The sequence below is a fragment of the Dermacentor variabilis genome, chromosome 4 (assembly GCF_050947875.1).
Source record: "Dermacentor variabilis isolate Ectoservices chromosome 4, ASM5094787v1, whole genome shotgun sequence".
NCBI lineage: Eukaryota > Metazoa > Arthropoda > Arachnida > Ixodida > Ixodidae > Dermacentor > Dermacentor variabilis.
The window spans coordinates 151,438,392-151,455,274 of record NC_134571.1 but is presented as its reverse complement, the minus strand read 5'-3'; the positions used below and the strand labels follow the sequence as shown (position 1 = coordinate 151,455,274).

The window sequence follows — 16,883 nt, the reverse complement described above, 5'->3', positions numbered from 1 at the left end:
CTATCTATGCGGGACGTATTCGGGTTGGGAAAAGGGAAACCTTATCGAAAGGACAACGCCGACTGCTTGGATTTTTTAGAACGATTGCAGCGGCCATAAAAAAAAGCTTTACTCTGGCTTCACGCAGACGCCAACCACGGATTGACACCACGTGACAAAGGTTACCTTAAATGTTCCTCTCACTCTCGTGATTTCATTCTTATCTACTGTACTGTTTGTTTCTTAATTGTCAGTGAAAAACAATACGTGTTTGTTCAGCACACAAGAAGCATGATATCGACAGTTTTGTTATAGAGGTGCATTACCTGTAGTATTGCTGCGGCTTACTCGTTGCATACAAACTATAGCGTAAATGGAAATAATCACTAATGCGTTTAGATCAGTTCATTGTACTAAAGAGGACCGAAGACATCTACGCGCAGACGAGGAACAAACTAACTTTAAGTAAGCCAGAAATTTTTGCCAGTGCGCTACATAGAAGGCCCGCACAGATAATTTTGCCTGTAGGCACCTAGGCCGAGTTGCAGCGCCTGCTAGGGGTAGTTTTCATCTCTAAAACGAAGTCGGAGACGCGCTGCGTGCTTGTTCAATCAGCCGGCCAGAATCATTTATCCATTCTCGCATCAATACAAGTGTCACCGTGCATAAACAGATCTTTATTGCTGACTTCTGCAGCACGTCTTTATCTAATAGCTCAACAGATTCGCAGAGAAGGGAGATCACGGTGAACCTGTCGCTTCGTGAACCAACAGGAGCGTGTCTACAGGATCTTGCCCATGAGGAAGAGACCGCTGTTTCTAGAAGGGCCTCAAGCAAGTTACCGTATTATCTTGCGAAAGAGACCAATGGGCCTGACATCTTCTCACTGCCTATAAGAAGGCTACGGGAATTAGGGAAACAGTTCTCACTAAGATTCTTCAAGATTATCACGATTCAAGATTCTCACGTTGTTCAAGCGAAACTTTCTCTGCCTCTTCTTTCGAATTTCCCACTGCTGTTGCAGCTTCTGCTGGTGTCTCGGACACCGCGTTGGAGGAGGGCTACGCCGTGTGTATACATGACAGGAGCGCAGCAATGCAACGCGATAAACTCGTTTGCACCTTTGCACTGCGTGGAATGCGCACCATGCGCTATTGCACCCTCTGGGCGTCACCACATTAGCCTCTTGACAGCTGTAATTATCCGTGACCACTCGCAAAATCATTACAGAGATTGCAGCGCTTACCAATTTACTAACGTTCGTGTTCAGAGGCCAACAAGTAAAGTGGTAGTAAAGAGGGGGGGGGGGGGGTCAGGCATAGAATGGGTAGAACTGACGGCAATCGCGAAATGAATGAATAACAGTTTTGCCACTCTTCGCTCGCAGTCCCCATGTAGGTTGTGCGGGATCTAGGAGACACTACTTAAGGGGTCACACGACTATTCAACATGTGGCGACACACTCCGCGCATATTTCCGCGCACCCTCCGTCTTCTTATCATCTGGCCCGGCATAACACAGCTGCACGCTGGACTGCATGGTCGATAAAACATAGCGCCACCGCCACGTCACCCGAGGTATGCGTCACCGACGGTGGCTATAAAAAAATTACCGACGATTACGTTACTTCCTAATGCGAAATTTGAGCGCAGCAAATAAGCTGTTTCACCTTTTCGATAGATTGAGGCAAAGAAATCGAGCAACACATGTATGCGCTATCACAGAATTTTTTTTTTATATTTCCCGTACTCCTGGATCATCTCGACGGCGGCGACGGTAAGCTTCTGCTTCGGCGGCACGCACCTCTGGATTCTGACGGCGATGGCGCTGGGCCTCTGCTCTGGCAGCTCGTTTAGCAGCAGCAGCAGCAGCAGCAGCAGACGGAGGACTTCCATCGGTCGTCTCGCTCATGGCTCAGAAAGAACTGGCAGATAATTTCGCAGTGGCGAACGGCAGCGGCAATTTCGGCTCGGGCGGTGCACATATACAGATCCGCCGCCACCGATCTGGCTCTCTGATTGCCACCGCACAGGGCGAACGGCAGCGGCAATTTCGGCTCGGGCGGTGCACATATACAGATCCGCCGCCACCGATCTGGCTCTCTGATTGCCACCGCACAGGGGTTGCATTGGAGGAGGAGCGAAGAAAGGAATTAAGTTCGAGCCGGCGCTTTGACAACCGGAGACTCGCAGGAAGAGGGGGGAGGGGGGCGGCGTGTACACCCAGCGGCAAACGATGGGGGCAGAAGCGCGCGCAGCAAGCGGACAACACGATAAAGGGAGGAGGGAAGAGATAGCAGCGACTGACTGATGCCGCTGACGCCGATAGTGAGTCAACCCCAGCTGCGGAGTTGGTTTCAGGGACAACGCCGCCGATGCCGACACAAACAATATGATACCCTCGCTTCCGCAGCGCTAAGAACCAGGTCTAGCCGTGGGAAGGTGGTCACGTATTCGTCGACGTGCCGGGGCCTACGTGAAATAACCGGCGCGTCGGCAACTGAAGAGCACCCTATCGGCCACACAAGAACAGGGGGGGGGACCCTTTCCTCCTCTTTCTGCATGGCGGCGACGGTGTTCTATGCAGTCACGTTATCTTGACTCTCTAGCGGCGTCAGCGGCATCCAGCGGTATCAGTCGGTCGCTGCTAGCGCTGGGGGGATGAAAGGGGGGCGGAGCTGGTTACGAGGCCGACGACAACGCCGACGACGACGCGAAACCCAGGAACGGACGCCAAAGAGCTGCGCTCTAAAACAGGCTGCCTGGCTAAGACCGCTTTCTACCTTCCGCTACTGTGACGAACGTAGCGTTGGCATGCCCGTCCGCTGCCATCGTTAGTCGAATAAAGAAGCGTTACCTTTTTATGTTGGGATTCGTCTTTCGGCAGACACGACATCCCACAAACACTTCTGTGCCCGTCGCAGTAGCGTTGCGGCTATGGCATTGCTCGAGGTTCCGAGCTTGATCCCGGCCGCGGCAGCCGCATTTCGACGGAGGCTAAATAAAATAAAAAAACGTTCGTGTATCTATATTTAGGAGCATGTTAAAGAACAGCACAATGTAAAAATTAATCCAGAGTCCACCGCTACGGCATGGCTCATAATCCGATTGTAGTTTCGGCTTGTACAGTTCCATAATGAAATTGCGGTTTGATACTTCGACCACGGTGCAATGTGTCATGTGAGACAATGAATACGCACAACCTTCTCGGAGGTTTTGATATATGGCGCACAAACTCCTGAAGCGACCCCTTTCCCCGCGTGGTCTGTGTACTATGCAGACAAAGAGCAGTGCTGCACTCACGGTAACGTTTAACATCAACTCACCACCTCGTGTTGAACTGAATTTTGAAAAGAAAAAATAATATTCGCCGTCAACTTCACCGCCGCTTATCGTCAATTGACGCAAACAGCACAGAAAGCTTCGGTTACAATTCCCACAGTCCGTGGAATCCGCATAATTTTTTATGTAGTATCGGGTATTGTTGATTTTGTTATCAATTGAAGTTGTAGAGGCTTAACACATAATTCAGACCGCATACAATATACTTTTATAAATTTTGAGGAATCACCTAATGCGTTTATCAGAAAATTTGCGCCCGAAAACATAATTCGTTCAGAGCTCCATCCTTTTCCTTCTGATCCAGGGACATTGTATTCAATTAGGCGGTGAGGTAGCTCTAGTCGTTCGTAATGATATACAAGTCACGGCGACATAGCTTGAGAAATTCTGGTATTAACTAACTCTTACTTTAGGCAGCGGATTTTCATGCTCGCTGTATCTTCTGGCATGGCACAAGTGCTAAGAAATATAAGAAAATACAAAATATTTTAGTTTGGTAAACATTATTTATAGTTCCAGCTAAAGCGGGGCCAAATATTTCTTTCTTACCATGCCACACTTTTTGCTACATTGAAGAACTTTTGTGCCACTAATTGTTTTCGGAGACCAAAGTTTACAGTCCAATGCAGTTCATCTACAGCTGTCATTTATTCACTGTCATTGAGCTCTGCTCAGTGCGACTTATTGTGCTTTCTTAAGCACTTTGGAAACTACAGTACAATTTTAAAATAAACGCTAGGCTTGAGTGAGCTTTCATCGAAGAGCTAAACGTTGACGATACCAAATACATTTCTTGTAGCCATAATTTTAATGGCTATTCCCCATTTTAATGAGCTAATTGACTAGAAGAGAAATTCATATTGCACTAACACTGGCTGCTGAGCGAAAAATAAACCGCATGACAAAACCTTGACGCATATTGTTTAGACGCACAAAACGAGCAAACAATTTCAGTACGAAAGCAGCCAAAGCCAATTGTCCTCAGATACACAAACAAATGGAGAACTCATAGGAAAATGTAACTTTGGCGACAATATTCTGGCCACATCGACAAAAAATGGGTACGAGTGTGAGGAAGTTTGTGACGGCAAATAAATCGTACGCACATTTCCGAATTCGAAGCCAAACCACTGTAACCCTTTTACTCTACAACAATGTTGTAATGCAATACGGCATTTTTTACGCTTGTCTTAAAGATACTGAAACATGTTTCAGAAGGTTATTGACAGGCAGTAAATAGATAGCCTACAAGCGATGCTTTATAACAATTACACAATGCTCCACTCGTGCAACGCAAAACACACGCGAATATATTTTGGATGTAAAGAAAACAATCGGTGGGCGGTACGTGCTACAGTATACACTCTTGCCAATACTAAACGCGTATTGATATTCTCAAATTTGTATTAGCAGACGGGAATGGGAAGTTCTATAAAAAAGGGGGAGTAAGCAACATGTAATTCTACATTTTCTTGTCGTAGTCAGTCACGCATTATACAGACAGGTTGTTGTCATTTTCGTTTCCAATTTTCCAGCTAAAGCACAAAGTCTAGAGTGCCATAGCGACGAAGTGAAAGCAACATCGACGCAACGCTTATTCGCAAGTATCTACAGCCTACGCGCACATTTTTTAAAGAATGTATGGTTGCATATATTTTCTTCTATGCTACGTCCAACTGTATCAATACGGTATCTGTAATTTCTAAAGAAAGAGCAGCTGGCGCTTTTAGAAATTTATTTCGGAAACCGGACGCATCAGCATTTAACGCGGACGTGAAGACTATGTTTGGACTAATGCTGTCAAGATTACCAAAAAAATTTGAGAAATAAGTTGTCCTTTGTCATGTACCCGCGTAGAGTGTAATGAGCCGAAAAGTACCATGACCAAATGAAATGCTCGTGTGCCCTCTCAACAACCGTGTTCGTGGTGATTTGGAAAACAAATGTCTACAAAATATAAGCGTCTGCCCAAGAGAAATTTGTCAGTTGTACGAAGCGATATAAAGTATCTCCTGAAAGGGCCCCCAACGGTGTCTTCGAGTGAGTGTAATAAAATTTATTCCATCTCCGACTACCAGAACATTGTCGTTTATATCTGCAAATAGATATCACGGCATACCATGAGCAAGCCGCGATAACTTGCGCTAAATTTACCGGCACACGTAAAATGAAAGGGACGTTGCAACCAATCCATATCCCTTAATCTATATCCCTTGCTTCTCCATATTCTAGTGTAAAGGTACGATGTAACTCAAGCTCCCCAAAATATGGGAAACTTCAGAACAAAGGTGTTTTCCAAACATAATATGCATAATACATACATACATAAACATATTAACCTTACCGAAAAACTGAATATTTATGTAAACCAATAAAGATAATATTACGTATAAAGCACCGAGACTTAGCCAGTACGTAACTTCTCAAACAAAGGAGCAGCCAACAACGTATACACAAAGAATCCATCGCTTTCTATATTCACTCGTTGCCGACTTCCTAAAGAAGAGTCCCATGAAATGGCTTTAAAGGGTTGTTGTTAATAATAGCAATAATATATATATATATATATATATATATATATACAGGGTCCCCCAGCTAACTTGGACCTAGATTTTAAGAATACCCAAGAGCTCTAGAGAAATCGTACCGGCTGCATAGTAGCTGTAGTCGTATGTACTTACGTCCAGTATTTTTTTCAGCACTAAGTATTGCTTAATTACTCTTAATCAGTGAACTGTTTAATTCTTGCTTGAGTCCTAAACATATCCATTATAAATTTGTAGGGTAGCTCAAATACCCTCCGAATCAAGCATTTGTTTAGTGCTCTGCTTTGTCTCGTTAGTCTTTCCGCAAAAAAGTAAAAGCGCGCGAACCATCCAATATACGAAATAGATACGCCCTCACGCGCCGCTACTCAAGCGCTCGCAAGCCAGTAGCACCGGATACACGGCTTTTCTAGCGGCGGCAGCTCGACACAGGGCTTCACGCTATGTGATGGTCGCGGCATAAAAAAACACGCCACTGATGCATTGGAAAGCGTAGCGGAGCCTCGTACGCTGCGGCGATAAGAGAATGCAGCCGTATATATTTCAATGGTTGGTATATATTTCAATGGTATTTCAATGGTTTCAAGGCGCTTGAGTAGGGCATTCGAGTGCGTATCTATTTCGTATTTCGCGGGCTTTTGTTTTTTCTTGAAAGGAACATCCTGGACTACTTCAGCAGCAAATAAATGCTTGATTCGGAGGTTATTTAAGGTTCCCTAGGACATTGTAATTGATATGTTTCTGATTCAAGCAATAATTAAAAAGTTCTCTAATTAAAAGGACGGAATTAAGTAATACTTCGTCATAAAAAAATACTCGCCGTAAGTACATACGACTGCGGCTACTATGCAGTCGGTACGATTTCTCTACTGCTCCTAGGTATTTTTAACATCTTGGTCCAAATTAGGTGGGACACCGATATATTCAATAATAACTCTAACCTCTCACGCCTACCCAGCGGCGCGAGTTCGCTACCAAATCGAACCACTAGGTATTTCTTGTCGTGATGACGTCCTGGTCGTTTCATAGGTGCATTGCAGCAGCCCCATCTGACTTACGTTATGCCACTGTCGTCAAGCCTTCCAAGACGGGCCAGTAACCCAAGTAGCCTAGCAGCATGGACCAATACGCATGTGCTTTACTTCATGGTGTCCATGAGGACGTTGTATCGCCGCCGCTCCAGCTTCATCACCCGACTTTCTTCAAGCTGTCATTGTCACGCCGTGGTTGTTGTACACTGAATGCACCTTATTGTCCTCATAATGTTGTCACGGCATCATCGTAATGTCGTCGTCTTCATACGGTCGTCGTCATGCAATCGCTGTCGTGTCGTCATCGCTATGCTATCATAGTCGTTCCATCGTCGTTATTGCAAGTTCATTAGTTCGCTCTCTTTATGTCATCGTCATCATTCCATCGCCATCGTCGAGTCGTTATCATACAGTAGTTGTAACAAATCTTCTTCATACGTTCATTCTCATCCACTGTCCACATACCGGTGTCATATCATTGCGTCGTCATACTGTAATCCTGATGAACCCGCTGTCATGCCGTAGTGGCGATGTCACCGTGATCCTTCTATGACCATTTTTTCCCACAGTCGTCACTATACGAATGCCCACTTGCTGCATCTATCCAGTTTTTAATCTTGCCATCGTGATTAACTCAAAAACATCAACGAATTGTAGCCATGCTGTCGCCGTCATACTGTATTTGTAGTTTCATCGATGTCATTTATTCTCGTTCATTCTAACCTGTCCTTGTTCTCGTCATGGAATCAGCATTAATCCGGCATTGTCATGCCATAGTCGCCATTGCATTATCATTAGAAAGCCGCACTAATGGAGCCGTTGTCATATTGGTGTAGTTATGCCGTCGTGCCCGCCATTATCGTCATACAGGCGCCAGGAATTAGTTGTCACATCATTGTCGTGATGCAGCATATGTTGTCGTATCACCGTCAGTTCAGCTTCGTCATCCAGCTCTCGTCATGTCATAGTCGCCACACGCCATAGTCATGCCAGCATCATTATATATTCTGCATTGTACAGGTGTCGTCATGTTGTTTTTACCATCCCATTGTCGTCATACCGTTAGCATGCGTGCCACATCAGTGCGCCGTGCACATAACGCTGTTGTCAAGTATTCATAGCCATACCGTCATCGTGTTGCCTTCGTGGTCGTTCCGTCTTCGTCAATCTATCTTCTTGATCCCACTGTCGCCATGCCTTTGTGTGAAGGCGTCTTTCTAACGTCATCACTTATGTGACATTTTCTCATTGTCTTCATGCTGTCGTCGTCATATAGCCCTAGCAATTCCTTCTATATCATTCTAGTATATTCTTGATGTCCTAATTCAATAGTGATTACCCCTCCGTTGTCATACTGTAGTGGACATTGCATAATTATCAGTCATTTTCACGGATTCCTTATCATGCCAACGTAATCGCCGCAGCTTCGTAATCGGGTTGGTCTCATGCACTCGTCACCATACCATCTTCTTTATGTTTTGGTCGTCACGCTGTCATTATACCATTACCATCATTTCAAGATCGTCATCTCGATGTCGTCATGCAGCCGTCGTCATACTTTTTTGTGATCCTATTGGCGTCCTTCCTTCCTCATCATTCCATTGTCTGCACTGCATCATCATCATACAATGGTCGTCACGTTGTCAGGCTTATGGGCGTCGTTGTAAAGCGAATGCAATAATGAAGTAAGCCAACACTGGAAGCAATGTATGTCTCATGTTGCTGAAAAAACGGAAGTCTCATATTGACCAATACACATTATAAATAGGCATGACTTAACCAATAGGCTTTCCTGTTACATTGCTTGAGTGATAACTGCAGTACCATAGGCTGTCATCGTGATTTATGTTCTGCGGATTTTTCCATTATAAGTACTCTTGTTTCAGATGCTTGGTGCTGAAATGGACATGAATCTTTATGACGATCAGGAACAGATGGCAGCTGTACATGTTTCAGAAGACGATGGCTTGAGCGTTGTACGTATCAGTTTCATGTCAACACCTTGCGGCATGCAGCGAGCTCACTGCGGCTGTGTTAACCTTACACTGGCTGTCTGCAGCTCAGATTCGCTACTGCAGCTCAGCGCAGTAGCGTAAATTCTAAAGCTGCATTGAAAGGTGTGCATTAGCCTGCCAGTTGCTCTTTTGCAACACTCTCAGAACTGCTATTTGTTGGGTCACACTTCAGCGGGTAATCGCAATTTTTCGGTGACAAAAGTTAATTGGGCTGTAGGGAAAGCTTACTTCAAGTTGCCAGTTCCGACTATCGCTTTCTGAAAAAAGGTTCAAAGGTAATTAATATTCTAGTGACGAACCATCACATGTCATTCATCAGCGCAAGGCTGCCACTGCTGACCGCATGTCCCCGAGGGTAGCGCACTGTTATATCCAATTGTTTTTTTTCTTTCAAATAATAATTTGCCTTCGTAGCCATCTGCCAACCAAATAGAAGATCCCAATTCCACAATACTGCATTGACATCTTGATGAAGGCTGTTATTCGGACGAAACAATGAAAGAAAATTGCGTTCTGCAAAGCATGAAATTAATCAAATGTTCAGTACGTTGGTTCAACGGGCTAGAATAAAGAAAATATAAATATGTTTTAAAACTCTCATGTAGGCTTGTGTGCCGCATGTCAAAAAATTTTTCGAACTTGGATTGATTTATTATTGCTATGCTTTTCAACCTCAAGAAATAGATCTTATCTACTAAATTTGTATGTGCTCAGAGTATGCGCAGGCTTGCAAAGCACTCGATACACACTCACTGGCCAGAAGAGCTGTACGTAGTATCATGCGGTCCAGCCTGTTCACGCGTTTAGTTGAACAATACACTAGTCACGTGACAGGTACAAGTTGATAGGAGACATTAATTAGTAAAGCTTTCTTTGCTTCTTCCTTCGAATTGTCTACTGCTGCTACTGATGTCCGTGTTGCACCGTGCGTGGGAGGAGGAGGGGAGGGGGTGTTCAGAGCATGTATATATGGAAGGAGCGTGGCACAGAGGAAAGGCGACGCGATAAAATCGGGTTGACCTTTGCACCATGTTGAATGTGCAAAATTCCCTCTAGAGCTCTCTGGTCGTCGCCATGTTAGCCTCTTGACAATTGTAAGTATCCGCGGTATCGCGCAAAAGCAATGCAGAAATTGCATCCCGTTTACCTTTTTACTAACCTGCAAGTCTACAGTGAAGCTAGCTAGAATAGTAGAGAGGAGGGGGAGGGGAGGCAGAGGGTGGGTAGATCGAATGAAGTCATGAAACTAGTGAATAAGGGCCCTGTTATTCTTCGCTCGCAATTCAGATACAAGAGGTTGAGGAGGGAACAAAGGCAATAGACGGTGGGAAAAGGCAAACAAACGGCACTGCTATGCACACAACAGCGCTTGAGGGGAAACTGGATAAACTTAAGTACAAGGTACGCAACGGTACGTTTCTACAATTTCTGAAAAAAATAAACACCATGCAAATATATCAAGCATACAAATTACGCAGGGCGGGCAGAAGCCAAGCTGCATCCAGACGACAAACTGCACCACTTGCTATGTGCCGCTCTTTAATGAACCTATTTGAGGACAAATTAGGTCACGAGGTACAAGCCACAGGGTATATGGCGTTCTTCAGGGAACCTCCGTGGCCTTACGATGGACAACTGCGCATGTGCCACTGTATGTATGCATCCCTATGTATCTGCTTTTTGCCATAAAGTTAGTTGACGCCTACTTGGGGGACTTTGCGCACCTTAGCATGTACCACTCTGCATTGGCAAAATAATAATTTAAATTTATCCAGGGCTCGGCTGAACTGAACCTGCCTAACTTATATACGCAAAGTCGTCTCAGCATTATATTGAAACAATTGGGAAGCCCGGACTTCGCGGAAGCGGCACTGCATGACGTAGCAAGGACTTGTGCATAAGGCAGGAGCGAGGTGGGATACACGCCGCATACACGACGCGTCTCTGCGATGGCGTTATGGCGATACTACGATGCTTTATTGGTAATCGCATTAATCTCGTCATTTATCGTAAGGTGGGTTGTATAGAACTTTAAAGGGATATCTATCTATCTATCTATCTATCTATCTATCTATCTATCTATCTATCTATCTATCTATCTATCTATCTATCTATCTATCTAGCTATCTATCTATCTATCGATCTATCTATCTATCTATCTATCTATCTATCTATCTATCTATCTATCTATCTATCTATCTATCTATCTATCTACTTATCTATCTATCTTTATTTGTATTTAACCGCTTCCCCGTCTACCTGTGTGACTTGTTCATCTGTGGCCGTATGGTTTGCGCATAGGGCTGCTGTCTTGGGGCAAGAGCTTTCGAAATCAACCGCCCAACCAGGTTCGGCCCCTAAGTGTGCGACAGCGTGTACATATGTGTTGCTCTTCAACGACTCTGCCACGCCGACATGGGACACCTTAGATGCGAGTGGGTAGGCACCGCTGTTCGCGGGTATCCTTCACGAGGACAGACTTGGAACACTAGGTATTTGACAAACGGTCTGCGGTGGCCTTCAATGAACCTCTTTGATGCCAAATAGCCTGTCTGGTTGTGTGTCAGTACTTGGGTGGCGCTCCTCAATAAACGTTTTGATGCCATTTTGTGTAATTAGGTGTGTTGCTCTGAGAATTTGCCGCCCTAGAATGACCAAAAATCCCTTAAAAAACTGCGATGCTACCTACAATCGAAGCCATAGCTCAAGGGCTCCACAAAGAAAGCCAACGCGATGCTATAGGGGGGTTCAAATTTCACGGCTACGCTTTAGCGAGCTGCGCCATGAATTCCTTAAGTACGTGTCACTCTTCAATGCACTTCTCGTCCACTGAGTGTGCGGAAAGCGAGGGAACAATTCTCAGGGTTCACAGGAACAGGTGTGCCACGCTTCTCGTATATGATACCACGTGCGGAATTCTAAGCAGTGTGACTTGTAGGCACAGCGTGTCCAAAAAAAAACCGCGACATAGGATCCCGGTGGCGCATCACGTGTTTCTCAGCGCTCGCACGCATGTGCATGTATTTCGGAGGCCCTGCGCAGGCTTTGCGGCGGTGGCGTTAGATGGCGACGAGTGTTCTTGGGGAGGCGCGAAAGTTGAAACTAGCTGCAGCACACGCCTCGTACAAAAGGCGTTTCGACGGTCGCAACACGTTGTACCGCTGTAGTGATTGAATTCTAATGCATTGCAAGCAACAGATCTCGTCAGACGGGTTCTGCCGCATTTTTGAAGGCTATAGACGCCTTTTGGCACATTGTCCCATCAGTACGAAAAGTGCCCATGAATACGCACATGGTCATATTGCAGAAGGAGTGCCGAAGTTGTTTCTTTGGGCAACACATCAGTTGTCGATGTTATTTCTGCGGCAATACAGAAGCCGCTTCATACCTACTGGCCGACGTTGACCCCCCTTCCATACACGGAAAGAAACATGCGCGTGGAAAAGTGTCTGGATGTGCTAAAGAAAGCGATCGCTATGAATGAAAAGGGTAGGAGTGCCCGTCAGCGACACAGACGAGTCTGGTGCCCGCGAAAATTCAAGCACAGTGCAAAATCATTGCATTGAACCACTAGTAACACTTGGAACTTAAAATAAAAAGTATCAACCAAACTGAAGGAACACCCAAAAAAGCAAAGGAGCAAAAGTATACTTTTGCGACACTAACAGAAAGTAAAGCAGCCGTATCGATTAGGTAGAAAGCGGGAGATTGCAACATGGCAGTTGATAATGAGAGAAAGGAAATAGATTTAGGCAAGCCAGGTATTGCTGATAATATCCAACTGGTGGTCAAACAGAGCTACAGAACTATCTTGATGGGAGGGATACTCATACAACTTGTACCGTATAATATATATGATAAAATGTCCAGCAGATATAAAGCGGCAGAAACCAAAAGACATGTGCCAGCAAAGTAAGAAAAATGAAAACATGCGCAGGGACAAATGGACCCCAGAACACCCGGGCATAGCAGTTGGTGATTACATAAACAAACCACAAAAAAGAAGTTCAGAAATAGCTCAAGATAGTAGAAGTTACAGCATTTAAGAAAAAAAAAAACAACCTGTATGTATGAACGTCACTCGCGTTGGAGGCGTGCGCCGCAATTTTATACGTCGCTGGTCATCGCCTCCAAACGAAAGTCGTCAATTCTGGTGTCGTAGCGAGAGCACTGGACGTTTTTGGCCTCATTCAGAACAATAATGTTCTGAATTCATAGTACAAAATTCGAGGTACAGTCGTCTACTCTACGCTCAAGCGTGCATGCGTGCTGGTTCTCGTTCCTTACGAACTTCCGGCAACTACGATATGCAAAAAAATGTTGCGGAGATATTAGATGTGATACTGCATTCATTACCGTGCACAACAATTCTCTATTATCGACTCGTACATGACGAAACCAAGTGGCTGTTCCTGTCGATGATATTACCATTAAAGCCTTTAAAGAGCGCAGAGCGCGGATTGTCATAAGTGCTTCGCACTGCACTAGGCTCCGCAAAATTATTACTCCCGCTGCTCAGTGCCCTGCAGGGTCCAGCGATAGCACTGCACGTTTGATTCTTGGAATGTGCACTTCTGTGAGTATTTCTGGGTGTCAGACAACTACTTTGTATGCCATGCTTCTGCAGTATACTGATGACGTGATTATCGGTCATGGCTTCTTCTAGACGCATGCTGCATTATCTATTGCTCGATAGGGGTTTACTTAAATGCAGGGCGGGTGATTCTGTAAGCGTCCAGTTTCTGAGCATGTCAGTTATGTCGGCTGCTGAAGCTTTCATTGGCTAGGCTGGGGTACGCGTGAGCAATAACCAGACGACCCCAGAAAATCAGAACTTCAACAGCATACGAAATGGACACGCCAACTTAGTGAAGACTTACAGAATACCTCAAAAGGTCTCTTTTTTACTACCTCAGCATCTCTGTTGCTCGAAGACACCTATACACTAAGATGTTTTAACATGAGGGTCAATCCTTCACATATTTCTGTTCACCTAATTACCCACTTGTCGGCGATTATACGTTATGCCCGGTTCTCGACGTGGCCTTTTTATGCAGAATGCCTGAATTCATCCCACTTTTATCACAACAGGCTGCAACCCAGCCTGCATGCATATTAATTGCTTGCACCCTCATACCTCACCCGAGCAAACTGTATGCGCCTGACAACATTGCATTTCGTACTATGACTAAGCAGCGTTGACCCTATTTGACGCAGCCGCTCATCCCATCTTTCACCCCTATTTTAGTGGTCTACAGCTGCCCCTTCAATCGCATAGCTCCACTGCTACGCCGTAAAATTTATTCACATTCCCTGTCAAGACATTTCGAGCAGTTATCGTTGCTGGAGGCACCGTTTGCTGCCATCAGTAATAAACATTTTCAGCAGTGACCACTCATTTACTATTGCATTCATTGCCTGACAGTTGGAGCCTACGTACATATCAACCATAGTTTGCCTCTATATTAAGGTTGTACCCAGTAAGTATCTGTCACTATTTGGTGTTGTCTCTATCGTTAATTTTTCCTTCATTGCGATGAATTAACATCTAAGTGTTTACATTCCTAATAAACAGCAAGTAAGACATAGTGCTCAGCAGTGCTCCTTTCCTTAAAGTGAAATATGGTCTCTTTCATTCTGTTTGCTGTCACTCATTATTGCAAATATTTTAGGAGGGTGTACTTGGCCACACTTTGCGTATAAAACCGTTGGAAGAGATGGAGAGATCGTCAAGTGGTGAAATACCTCATAAACTCTACGAGATTCCTGACCCAGAGAATAAGGAACATCGAAGAGACGATTACTGTAAGGAGACGTCACTGGCTTATTGCTTTAAGAATTCGCATCTTGCATGCGATCTACGGTGGAAATATTCTAAATACTCTAAAAGAAGAGATTCATTTTAATTAGGTATACCGGTTTTGAGCAAGGAGTTGTTTTCACAAACCTCTAATGGATTCACCCAAAAGTATCAGGGCATTCGGCAGTGCCGCGTGGCGACACAAGGTGCTCTCACCCAAGCTTTCAACAAATAATCACTGCGACAAGGACGCATAATATCGAAACTACACCAGAAGGAAACGAGACGGCCTAAATAAAAGGTCTTTAGCAGCCTCTTCTGTTAACTTAATTTGGGCAAGGAAGTGGTAAAGTAAATGAAGGCATGTCATATAATAATAAATAACCAATTTAATATATTGTAGCCCTGTCAGATTTCTTGCCGTCGACACGCTACGTGAGGGAGAGGGTTACCATGGCTGATGATGATTCCTCTCAGAAGGCGGTCATGGTCATCCATCTTCTTCCGCTTGCAGTCAATTGATTGTTTTGTTGTGCATGCAGACAGCTTTGATAACACGTCTGCGGCATGGTGAAGGCAGTAATTCGAATGCGCGCTAGAACCGCATCACATGGTTGATTTCCAGATTTTTAGTGGTTTTAAATGAGTGTAGGAATGATAAAATTTGAACAGCCAATTTAATGTAAAAAGAACCATTTATTGTTGCTCAATACGTTACCCAGCATGCTGCGTTTCCGGCTTTGAATTGCAGCTTCATAAGTTTGTCGGTTAAATGAGTTATTTAGTGGGGTCCTGAACCACTCTCATGCTTGGTGAAAAAGCACAGTCCACGGATAGCGTGTGCTGCTGTCCACACCTTAGCTACATTTTGCAGTCTTAGACGCCGCGTGGCGCTGCAAAGCGCAGTGCAAAATCCCCCTATTCTGAAACATTCTCTTTTCAACACAAGCCTCGTTCCGAGTTTTTCGGGCGCTATATTTCGTCGTACAGCATATTGCGTATGCGGCAACAAGTGGTTAATAACTGACAACAACGAACAAAGATGGTTGAATCACTGCGCTTGTTTTTTTTAATAATGTGTGCACTTATTGAAGCTGTTTAACAAGATGACTGCAGAAAGAGAAAATATGCTTTCGAACAACGGTAAGGATTAAGTATATGCAGAAGAGTCCGGTTATCGTCTGCTCATCCTTGGCCGCGGCCGCCCGCGTAGCCGCTAAGCTTTTCCCAGCCTGCTTAGTGGTGCCCAAGACTTCGGGTGACGCAAATCTCGATTACTTTTGAACACTCCATTATCCTCGACCTTCACGCTACATGACGTCAGACCACACATACGAGTGCAAGCGCGCGTTCACTCCTGGCCGCACCTGGCTAGGCACCATCGCATACTTCGCTTCTAACTTAGCGGCTGACAAGGCCTAAAAATGCGCATCTTGGATGTGGCTACTATCCAACGACCAAGCTGGTGCAAAACCAAGCCAGCCTGAAACGTGTAGCACAGCCACACAGGAGCAAATGAGCGCCAGCGCACACTCAAGACTTGTCGTGCGCAAAGCAAACACTGCGCACATGCACTAGCGTTTCATGTAGCTGCGGTCTGCAAAGTGGCTTTGACACCGCGGCATCCCCGTGTTGCCGGGAGCAGTACGTTGGCTGTGGGCACTGCAACTCGCTGAGAACGACCGCGTTTGGCGCGTCGTAGGCGCCAAACTCGGAAATAGCGCCGTTTACGGGGACATTCAAAATAAAATTTTGACTATGCCACGCAGTGGCGTTCAGTATGTCGAACGTTGTGGACCAACCTTTCTCTACCATAGCCTTAGCAGTGCAAGGCATTGAAGAAGGAGCAGGAGGGCCGTGAAGTTGACCTTTGACTGCCAACAATTGCGCTTCTTATGAAGGAATAGAATAACTTTTTGCGTCAAGGTATTTCTACAATACTCTACTGTAAATTCAGTTGCGTTTATGAACTTCGAGGACAGGTGGTTCAGGGGCTTTTGATAAATTATGTGAACAGCAAAACTAGTTATTTTGCTTAAGATGGCATTTACAAGCACTTGGTTGGCGGGGTTTTTGCAGGCCGAACATAGATTTTCTTAGGGTTTGACAGAAATAAGCTGAAACACCCGGTATATTAGCTTATAACAAAATTTATTATCACGAAAACGTCA

The 16,883-nt window shown here is 45.0% G+C and overlaps 1 protein-coding gene across 2 annotated transcripts in view; it reads left to right on the top strand.

The window, feature by feature from the left end:
* Window positions 1–16,883, top strand: part of LOC142578011 (venom metalloproteinase BumaMPs1-like) — a 94,856-nt gene that overhangs the window by 11,434 nt on the left and 66,539 nt on the right. For both annotated transcript variants that reach the window (XM_075687439.1, XM_075687438.1), the window contains exons 3-4: window positions 8,784–8,873; window positions 14,585–14,717. In XM_075687439.1, coding sequence (XP_075543554.1) covers window positions 8,784–8,873; window positions 14,585–14,717 — 223 coding nt within the window. The remainder of the gene's footprint in view (window positions 1–8,783; window positions 8,874–14,584; window positions 14,718–16,883) is intronic.